The following is an 11,817-nucleotide window of genomic DNA, read 5'->3' on the forward strand; positions in this document are numbered from 1 at the left end:
ATCAAACTAACTTTGTACCAATCAATGCTCTGTTGGCTGAGTGGTGTTAACCATTATCATATCCATCAAACGTTAATTAAGAAAAAGAACAAAAATATTAAATCTTCTATCTGTGGTAGGATTTTTTTTTTTTCCCCCTGCTCCACAAATCTAAAATCTAAATACTATTTAAGATATCTTGATTCTTGCAAGAGAGAGTTGAAAAGCAAACCCATGAAATGGATGCTCTGTATTTAGAAGGGTTTTTGTCATTTCACTATATTCTGTGGAACATTTTCTTCCACTCTATGATTACATCAACCTAAAAAAAAATTAGTAGAGCTTATGTGTGGGAAAAAAACCCACGACAAGAAAAGTTAACCATAGATACAGAAGTAAAATTATGCACCACCGAAAAATTATCTGATAGATTAGGTGATAGATTAGGTGTATCATGTGATCGTGTGTTTATCCAACAACAAAAAATACATAATTATTGTAGATCAAGTCTATCATGTGATTATGATTATACAAAATACCGCTCAATTCGTTAAAATCGCACTAATCCGCATCAATCCGCACCGCTCTATCCGCTAATCGTGATTTAAATTTTAAAATTTATAATTTACCTTCGAAACCATTCCACTCCTCTATAGTTAATGTATATATATTTTTCAACCTATAATGAAATATCAAAATAAAAATGAATGTAAAAAATATTTAATATGTGAAATTTATTACAAATTAATAGTTATATATATGAAAAATATTATGTAAAATTAATTTGTTTTATATATATGAAAAATATTATATATTATGCAAAGATATAATAATTAGTTAGAATATCCTTTAATCTGCCCAAAACAACTCAAACACCAATTTAACAATCTGTCAATCCACCATTCAATTTATAATTTTTCTCTCAAATCGCTGAAATCACACTAGGCAAATCCCTATATGTGATCATATGTTATCTATTGGATTTAAAGAAAACTAATTGTTCAGTTTGATATACTTCTCATGATATTTATAAATTATCTTTCACTGCTTAGGACACAAAAAACAAAAGAACCTTCACCACCTATAATAAGGAGATGAAAAAAAGTATCACGACCCCATCGTATTTATCCCAATCCAATTTTAATAAATAAAAATAATAATTGGGAGAGCATTGATAGGGTAAGATATATGATAAGGGTACGTAAAAATTGTCAGAATTAAGATGAAGTATAAAATTATTTCGTCGAAATAGTTAAGTTTAAAATCAAAATTTCGCACAACCTAAAAGAAATACCCCACCCATTGCCATCCCTTTTCAAAATTCAAATTCCATGCCAATTGTTCTATGACCATAGAACCAAATCACATAACCGAGATTACAGAAAATAATAGTGGTCATGCAAATCAAATAATGGATCCACGGTTACTCGTATTTTATGTAGTTGATTCTGTGTCGGTAGAATTATTGATTTCATCCACTAACAGATTCGGTCAGATATTTGACCTAGATAATTTTCATATTACTTCCATTCTACCAATGGAGGAAAAAGAAAAGAGAATCATCCGCAGCACAAAAAGGCTCAAAACAACATGAACATTCAATGTTTGCAAGACAATAATAATATATACAGGCCCCATAGTTAGGGGCATAAAACTCCCAAAAACACCGAGAGATCAACACATCTAGCACAATCAACATGCGCCATATAACCTTCGTTGCGAAAATACTTGTTCAAGTCAACAATAATCCGAATGGGACTCGTAGAAATCACTTGGGCAAGGTGACATTACCTCTTGCTCTAAAAACTGCAGCACCTGCTGCATTGATGGCCTGTCATCAGGGGTTGCATCAGTGCACCGTGCGGCTATTTCTACCAGTGCTTCTACAGTTTCGACATCTGCATCCGTGCATTTCTTATCTACTACATCCTCCAATCTGTTCTCTCTCACCATAGTGTTCATCTGTGAATTCAAGGAAAAAAAATGCGTTACAATGTTTAAAGGGCACACATCACGAAGAATTCTCCTTGTGCAATGAAATCGTCATGCAATGGAAATGAGAAGCATAAAGGAGACAGATATCCCGTTTCGCAAAACTTATTTGTAGCATATTTAGCTTAAATTTTGAAATTTCATGCTTAAGCAGTTGTACTTTAAAACGGATGCATTATACCATTTAAAGCACAGGCATCACAAAGAATTCTTGTTGTGCAATGACATTATCATGCAATGGAAATGAGATCTACAACAGAAATAGATATCCCATTTGGCAAAACTTATTTGAAGCTTATTTAGCTTAAATTTTGAAATTCCATGCCTAAGCAACTGCACATTGGAAGGTCAATTTGGTAAAACTATTCAACTTTTTTACTTTTTTTTAGCTCAGATAACTCAAAATAAGCTAAAAAAAACTTTTTTGAAGTTATAGTGTTCCATTTTTTTTTATTTTCTTTTCAACTTAAGTTGCAAATAAGTTCTGTAAAACGGGCTCAGAGCATATTAAGGAGGAATTCGGAGAGGGCATACCCAACCAACAACATTTAGGCCTCGCTTTACAAAAGAAGGATCGGTGGGTCTCTTCCCAGTTAGAAGCTCTAACAAGAGAACTCCAAAGCTATACACATCTGACTTCTCAGTGGCTCTTCCACTTTGTAGATACTCTGTTTCGATGTTGCAGATAGTAACCATATTTAGTCAGATTCACCTTTGATAATGTGAAACAAGCGTAGCAATTAATCCATATACTGGAAAAGCTTTATTAGTAACATAAGTCAAAAGCAGTATGGAAAGCAAATTAGAATATATATACCTTAACAAATAACCAATTGCAATAGCCTAATTTAAGCATTGATCCTCAAAAAAGCGCAAGTCTAAATGCACAGAAAATTTTCATAAAAAGACACAGATGTGAGACAAGAGGTGGGTCTCACATATAGTGGACCCCACATGTGGGACCATCCTTTGACTCACATTTGTGTCTTATTTTGTGAATCTTTTGTATTCATAGCATAATTGCTCTAAAAATGTTTTGTACTGGAACCAATTGTAAATTACAGCAAATAATGTACAAACATCTCGACTATAGCTACAGGAATTTGTGGGCTGCAACATTGCGCCAGAGTACCATATGGTGGTGCCCAAACAATGCCGATGCTGAAATCAAGTTAATTGTAGCATGAAGGACAATTGATTGTGTGCCACATCACTTCAATTGTTTGATGAAATATGTCCTTCACTTGTCATGTAAAGGACTGAAATGTAAATTTTGAAAAACAAAAACTTTTGCAAGTTATAATTTCATTAATGACTTCTAGTCTTTAAGCATATTTTTCTCAAAATTTGTTTCGATCTTTCCAGTGAGCTGCATGGTAGACTGGTTTTTTCATCTGTCCAGAAATTGAGAAAAGATAGAACAGAACAATCACGCAAGCACACAAAGGATTTACATTGTTTGGCTATAAGTCCACAGGCAAAAAAGGGCAAAAGAATTTCACAATGGATGTGGAGAATACAATGAGCTGGCTCTCTAAACACATCCCTCTGTTACAGACTCTAAATACCATAAACCCTAGAATCCCTAAGAAACCCAATATATACAAGGATCTGAAAGGTAGGGAACCGGGTCATAATAGACCCAAAACAAATACTGGGTTGAACCTAGCGGGCGGAGGCCACTTATCAGGTTGTGCAGATCACTGACGGGTAATAAGCATAATCCAGATTAAATTCGAGACACTCACAACATGACCGCCTAAAAGCCATCAATCCATGTATTTTGTTCTTAAAAATTAAAATAAATTCAAAGGCAAGTCCACAACCAAAGACATCCTACAATCAGACCATTTTGCAGTTAAGAAAACACAGCAGAGTAAATGATACTCATGACAAAAATTGCTCAAAAGAAAATGCTTTGCAACTAAAATCTTTACCCTGAATAAGCAATATTAAGGCACCAAGTAAATAAAAAGCATAAAACACACCTGGTGCCAAATAACCAAACGTTCCAGCAACCACAGTCGTGACATGAGCATCCTCATCTACCAAAAGCTTGGCAAGGCCGAAGTCTGAAACACGAGGTTCTAGGTTTTCGTCAAGGAGTATGTTGCTAGACTTTATATCGCGATGAACTATCCTTGGACAGCAGTCATGGTGCAAGTATGCTAAACCCCGGGCAGAACCAAGTGCTATCCTTAAACGTGCATTCCAGTTCAAGGATCGCTCTTCTTCTCCATGTTCTAAGGAAGAAAAGGTAGACAACATTAGCAAGATCAAAAGGCAATACTTTGTGCTGGACGCATAGTTGCTATTAGATGTAGAAGAGATTATGTTCTTCTCAAAGAATATTGTGCATTCTACTGAAGCAGTGTGTTGGGTCCAAAAAATGTAACTTAAGGCCTCGTTTGGGAATAGACTTTTTTAGTAACTTTTTGGCTAAAATGTGATGTAAAAAAAATTAGTATGTTTGGGATGACTTTTTAACTTTTTACGAAAAGATGTGCAAAAAGTAGAGAGAAAATAGAATCTTTGACTTTTTGGTATGAGTTGTTACTTTTTGATTTTTTTAGTGACTTTTTGACTTTTTGGCTAAAAAAGCCAATTGCCAAATGAAATCGTACTTTATTTGAATTCTCTGATGATTATAAAATAAATGGTTAATTTTCCTTTTTTCCCCTTAACTATTGCCATTTTTTTCGATTTTATCACTAAACTATCAGTTTCATCTATTTAGTACTAAGAGTTTCTAATTTCAACTCATGTGGTCCAATTGGAGATGGTTGTCCAAATCAATAAGCATTGAAGCCTAATTTGATAAGCAAAAAGGTATTTTTAGAATTTGAACAACTTAAGTGATGGTGAGGAAAAAGGGAGAGGGTGAGGGATGTAGAGGGGTGGAGAAGATGATGGATGTTTGGTTGTAGGGTGTAAGTTGTTTGATAGTGTGAGTAAGAAAAAGGGTGTTTGGTTATATAATTTAGGTTGTCCAAATAGTAAAATTAACTTCTTTTTTTCCCTTTTAGGATAGCTTCCACTGTTATTGATTGGGACAGGCGTCTCCAATTGGACCACATGAACTAAAATAAAAACTCTAGGTACTAACTAGGAGAAATTGATAGCTTAGGGATGAAATAAAATAAAATAAAAAAATACAATAGAGGACAAAAGTGAAATTAACCCAAAAATAAAGATATAAAGAAATTGATGGGAAGAAATTTCAATCATTAAAGAAAAGCTTAAATGACACACCAAAATGCATTGAGGTCATTTAAGTCACCACCAGACATTTCTTAACTCTTTTCTGAGATTGCAATACTGCACACATCTTGTCATGAATATAGGTGTAATTTCAATATACTTCTAAAGAAAAAAATATGGGTGTTTGGTGCTTAGAAGATTCAGAGAGGATCAATTTCATAAACTGCATTTTGTTCCTCCATCACAAAGAGAAAAGAACTTGTTACTCCAAGAAATGAAACATACCATGCAAGAAATCGTCTAAGCTTCCCATGGCCAAATAATCATATATAAGAAGCTTTGCAGAAGGAAGCCTGCAGTACCCTCTCAAATTGACAAGATTTATGTGCTTGACGCTCCCTAAAATCTCTAGCTCCCTCTCAAAACCTTGATCTGACCCTTCACGACTTCGATCAATCCGCTTAACAGCAAATGTACCACAATCATTCATGACCATCCGATAGACAGTACCGAATCCTCCAAATCCCACAACATCCTCCTTATCAAGAGATTCGAGCTTTTCTATGATCTCAGAAGATGGATATGGAAGATCACCATGGAAAGTGATAAGCTTGGTGCCTATCAATGTGTAAGAAGTTAAGCGGATACAGAAAAATGAAAAGAGAACATAAAATTTTCAACCAAAAAAAAAAAACAGCTTACTAGTTTCTTGTTGAACTTGTTTTTTGACTTCTGTGTATTTCTTAGCAGCCCTTTCCTTCTTCGATAGCAACCAAATCCAGAGGAAAATAAGGAGGATAATGATTGCAAGACCCAATATGGCCATTACACCAATCAGTATTCCTTTGATAAAATGAGATGGTCGCTTTGGAGGTACTGCAAAAATCACACCAATGGGAAATCTACAATTATTAGTTTAAAAAATGTGCTACTTGGATTATTTCTCATTTGGTTGAAGTGCCAAAAGAGTTTGATCTACAACTCGCCTGCAGCTTCATCACTTTCAGCATGGGGTAGAACTGCAGGGAACCCAAGTGATGTTCGACACGGCTTGTTCACTTGTTGGCCGCAAAGGTCTAAATTACCAATAAACCTAGGCACAAACAACCGGCATTCAAAATAAGCTCAAAACTATAAACTGTGGAAAAAGGAAAACTAGCGAAAGAAAGGAAATGATGATTAACAAAAGTTACCAAATTGACCAGCATTCTGCAAATTATATGCTACCAGATTCTTATCACATTAAGTTCAAAACATTTTATCAATTATCTAAATTTTAGCAATAACTTTTTGTAAAATTATATATATATTAGCAACAAGATGATAATGATTGCTAACTACCAGACAACTTTGTTACCAATCAGATATATCTGTCTTTCTATTTCACTTGTTAATCTTTCATAACCCTAAAATGTTGGGAGTTTTCACATTTACATCAAGAAAGAGATTATAGAAGGTGGTTCGAGATTTGTTGCCATCTACAACCACAAATTTTGACTTTTTTAGGATTCTCGGCGATTCTCAACTAACAGAGCAGGGCAGCAATTCAAGGCTTCTAACTTATTCAACATATATGTTAAGTTGTTGGGAATTGAAGAGACATAAAACCGTTCAATTGTGAAAGCATTTACCAAATGTACCACCAGTTAATCTTCAATAACTTAAAGATTGGCTTCTACACCAATCAGAAGAGAATTGACATCATATAGACATAGTTGAATTGATGATAAGGGAACTTACGACTTGTTTCCGAAAGTGCTTAGTACCCCAACTTCTGGGATTTCACCAGAAAAAAAGTTTGTAGATAAATTCCTGAAATAAATTACTTCACATTATTATATTAAAAGTATCAAAAATTACTTTACAATCCATAAAATTAAAAACAGATGTCACACTGCCAGAACAGAACTTACAAAGTGCGAAGGCGAGTTAGACGGCCAAGAGATGAAGGTATGGCACCCTTAAGTGAATTGCTTGACAAATCCCTGCATTGAATTTCCATTAATGTTTTTAATATATATATACATACATGTATATATATATATGAAGATTAAAACCCATAATATGTGTTCATATAAGATACAGTGAAACATAATCTGAAATTCATGATATCATATAAGGTTATGAATTGAGGATTTTTATTTTTTGGGTAAATTACACAAATAGTCCTTTAAGTAGACCAATGATTTCATTTTTGTCCCTAATCTTTAATTTGTATCAATTGCATCCCTAAACTTTACACATTAATCCAATGTAGTCCCTTCCCTTACTGTGGTCTAGATAACAGATGAAAAATGCCTACAGCAGTCTCAGATCAAGCATAAAAGGGCATAAAGGACATTTTAACACATGTATTTATGCCATATACCATCAATCAATGAGTCAAATATGCTGTGTATTCGGTAATAAAGTGAAAAACTTTGATGTGTTTATTTTGCAAATAATGTGCATTTCAAGTGTCCCCCAGTTCATTTAGATGGAAAATGGGATAGATTCCTCTTAATGCCCTTCAAATGCCTGATGTTAGATTGACATCATAAGCATTTTTCATATGTTTTTTAAGCGACGGGTAGGGTATGGGACTCAATAGAATTTATGTGTGACATTTACGGATTCAATTGATACAAATTTAATATTAGGGACCACAAAATGAAATCAGTGGTACTCTTTAGGGACTGTATGTGTAATTTACCCTATTTTTCTAACCAAAAGGAGCAATGAAAGAAATGTCTTACATTATGGTGAGTAAAGAAAGATTCCCAATATCAGATGGTATGCCTCCTTGGAGATAATTAGCCCTCAAGTACCTATACACAATAATGTAATGTATGTGATTTATTTTCATACATGTATACAATTAATGCAAAAAGGGGCAAACATGGAATATACACAATCAATCAGGGGAGAGAGAGAGAGAGAGAGAAATTGATTTTCACTTACAGGGCTCTGAGTTCAGTACAATTGGTAACTTCATTAGGAATAACACCATGTAAGCTGTTCTGGTGAAGTGCCCTGAGGTTGAAAAACAAAAAACAAAAACAAAATGGGAAAGTAACATCACAACTTGTTATATGTTACTTTCAAAAATGGGGACAATCTATAAGGGGTTTTAGTTGCACTTACAGTCTTTGTAATCTACTGAGTTTGCCAATGCTTGGTGAAATAATCCCTCCAAGTTGCATATAAGGTAAATTTCTTCACAACCCAAATCAAAAAATAGAGTTAAAAAATAAATAAATAATTTTTTTTCTTTTTTTAAATGTGAATAAATGAGAAATGGTTGTGAGAGAAATACATAGAGAGAACTGTTTGGTCATGGGGATTGCAAGAGACACCAGTCCACTTGCAAGGAGATTCATCAGAATCATTCCAGTTACTGAGAGAGTTGTTAGTATCATTCAATGTGCTTTTAATTTCCAACAATGCAATCCCTAACAATAAAAAGATTGTTGCTCAAAAATGGACATAAATTTGAAAGTAAAAAAACCAAAAAACAAAAAAAAAAAAACAAAAACAGAACAAAAGGGAAATGTGAGATATTATACCATCTGGGTTGAGAGCAAGAGAGAGAGAGCTGAGAAGGGTTGATGCCAAAATTGCTGAGAAAACCAAAACCAACATACCCATTTCGTTTCTTCGATCCAAATGGGCTCTCTGTGGTTAGGTTTCTTCACACTTTCTCTTCAGATAACTTTACCTAGTGACACTGTCTTGTATTTGGAGAGCACACTTGTGTGCACAACAAGAGAGAGTGTGTTGTGTAAGTTGAAATTGAAATGATAATATGGTGGGGTTTCATTAATGTTTGAGTGGGTTTTGTGATCATTGTTGTGTTGTTTTATTTACAATGAAATTCAGAAAAGAATTTCAATAGAAAGAAAAAAAAAAAAAAGTTTATAGAAATTATCATTTATTGTCCCAGTGTATGTTTGGTGTAATTTATAATTAATAAGGCCTAGTTTGGGAAGACTAAATAAGTGCATTTTTTGACTTTTTATGAAATATGGGTTGAGTTTGGGTTGGGTTTGAAGTGATGTATTAGAGAGGTGATGTGACTTAAATAAGATGATGTGACTTAAATAAGATAGTGACTTTTTGACTTTTTGTCTTTTTTCAATCTTCCCAAACTAGGCCTAAATATTTTTCCCTCAACTTTGATATAATCAGTTTATTTAAATTATTTTTGTTTAAAGTTATAAGAATAAATTATATTAAACAGTTTGATACAAATTTTAAATTAAAATCAAATTTTGGTTGATACAGTGTATTATTAAAAGTTGATATGAGAAAGCATAAATTAAACAATAATGATTTATACCACTAAAAAATACACCACTAATAGCACTAATACATTGGGAATGACAAAAAAAATAATAAAAAAATAAAAACAAGGCATAGAAAGTGAGGCGGGACCCACTGCCACATCATTAGTGCTCCCTTTAGTGATCCCCTTTTAGTACTCCCAAGCATTTTTCATAAATCAAAACCCACTTTTAGATAGTTAACTTTCTAACTTTCTTCAGTTTAATTAGATTATTTATGTCTAATAAATTACATGCAAAAGTGGTATTTTGAGAAGATGGTAAAAAATTTTTGGCTTGTTTTTGTAGTTTTTTGACATTTTAGATGTAAAAAAATAGAGAAGTAACTTAAAAAATTCAAAAAGTCAAAAAATTAATTTTTTATCAACTTGCCAAAACGCTCCTAAATAGTTTGATAAAAACTCTCAAAATAAAAATAATTAATGAAAAATGTCTTTGATTTTATATATTATTTTAATATCAAAAATGTTATAAACCTTAAAAATTATATTAAAAATTTTATTAAATATCTCACATAGGTGTGAGACCCATGTGGAACTCACATTGTGTGGGTCTCACATCTATATAAAACATTTGATAGAATTTTTAATAGAATTTTTGATATTTCTAACATTATTCTTTTGATATATATTAATATTGGAGTATTCAATTTCTAATCATATTTAAAAGGATAAATTACAAATATATCTCTTAAGATTTGCTTAAAATACGAATTACACCCTGTAGTTTGGAAAATTACAAATACCTCAATGTCAGGATTTTTTATTCAACTCTGTTGCAGACCCCAGTGGGGGTCGCACCCCCAGTGAGGTGGCGAGCCCCCACTGGCTGAAACTCAAAAAAATAAAAAATAAATAAAACAGTTTTTTTTTGTCCAATCACGACGCGCCACCTCACTGGGGGTCGACCCCCAGTGGGGGTCCGAAGCATTTTTCTTTTTTATTTAACAGAATTAATTGAAAAGACGAAATTTCTAACTGTTCACCTATACAATAATAAAATTATCTGAATTATTAATTGAACTAAAATTTTAACATTATTAAAAATTGTTAATTAACTTTATGGTTTATTAAAAAAAGACCTATTTGTTATGAAATTAAAAATCTGAAAGATATAATATAATTTCTAAAATTACAAAAATAATTTATAATTTAAGCAAACTGTGGGGTATGTTTATAATTTATCCTATTTAGAAACATTGAAAAGCAAAAGTTCTGGAAACTTGTGTAGGAAGGAATTGGCGCTGTCAAGTGAAATTCAAAATAGTTGTAGCCCCCACTCTCTCCTATTATTAAAATCATTATACTCGCTGCAACAATAATGATTCATCCCACTAAAAATATCACAACTAATAATACTAATGTATTAAAAAAGTAAAAAAAAAAAAAAAAATACAACTCCAAAATCAAAACATCACATCAACGAGACCCACTGCTACGTAATTAGTGGGAGCACTAATTAGTACTCCCAAACATTTTTCCTAGCTGCAATTGACATGACACGTATACCACTACTAGACGAACTACACAGATGTCAACTTTTAAGTGGAGAGTATAAATTTTATGTTTTGTACCGGTAAAGAAGGTACGGCGTTTTTTATGGGGTTTTGTTCGAAAAAGTTGAAGCATGCACCAATAATGGAAATTATAATTTTTTTTAAAAAAAATGGTGGATTAATAAATTTGGTTTATGAAAAAGGTCACGTTCCAATAATGGAAACTATAAATTAAAAAAAAAATAAAAAATGGTGGATAAATTTGGAAAATAAAAATAAAAAATGGTGGATAAATTTGGTTTATGAAGATGATATTATGGAGCTTATCACATGTACTATTTTAATAATTCGAACCGCTAAATGTGTAGAACTCGTTAAGTACTTTATTCATGTTAAAAATTATATTAATTAAATATCGATAACTATTTGATAAGATCAGATTTTTGTCAATAATTTATTTAAAAATTATATTTACCTGTTAACATAAATTTGATCCGATCAATTGCTATCGATATCCGATCTACGTGATTTTTTACGAAGATAAATTATTCGACAATCTTTACATATTGAATAGTTAGGATCATCAAAACAAGACCCGTGATGAGCCTCCACGAGCCCAACATCATATTTCAGTCCAATTTCATATTAGAGACAAGCCTGGCCCTTATGAAAAATAAACAATAAAAACTAATTTGGTGGAAAAAAAAAACACACTATTTCAAGTAATTATCTTTTTCTTTTTTGTGAAAATTCAAAAAATTGTTATTGAAAATTTAAAACCAAACAAAGTGATCTATTTTTTCATCTCATATTTTAGTAAAGAATTAT

The 11,817-nt window shown here is 32.4% G+C and overlaps 1 protein-coding gene across 1 annotated transcript; it reads right to left on the reverse strand.

Annotated features, from left to right (window-relative positions):
* Positions 1 to 1,473: 1,473 nt before the first annotated feature.
* On the reverse strand, positions 1,474 to 9,049 carry LOC114256332 (LRR receptor-like serine/threonine-protein kinase FEI 2). The gene is made up of 13 exons (XM_028195960.2): positions 8,718 to 9,049; positions 8,468 to 8,603; positions 8,296 to 8,367; positions 8,113 to 8,184; positions 7,908 to 7,979; positions 7,086 to 7,157; positions 6,913 to 6,984; positions 6,159 to 6,265; positions 5,875 to 6,048; positions 5,458 to 5,790; positions 3,960 to 4,214; positions 2,506 to 2,639; positions 1,474 to 1,941 (listed from the first exon to the last, which is right to left on the reverse strand). Exons 1-13 carry the CDS (start codon positions 8,797 to 8,799, stop codon positions 1,717 to 1,719), a joined length of 1,806 nt encoding a protein of 601 aa, XP_028051761.1. The 5' UTR covers positions 8,800 to 9,049; the 3' UTR covers positions 1,474 to 1,716.
* Between the last annotated feature and the right edge of the window lie 2,768 nt (positions 9,050 to 11,817).

Source organism: Camellia sinensis, chromosome 4 (genome assembly GCF_055761805.1).
Source record: "Camellia sinensis isolate YWXY chromosome 4, ASM5576180v1, whole genome shotgun sequence".
In the NCBI taxonomy this organism is placed as follows: Eukaryota; Viridiplantae; Streptophyta; class Magnoliopsida; order Ericales; family Theaceae; genus Camellia; species Camellia sinensis.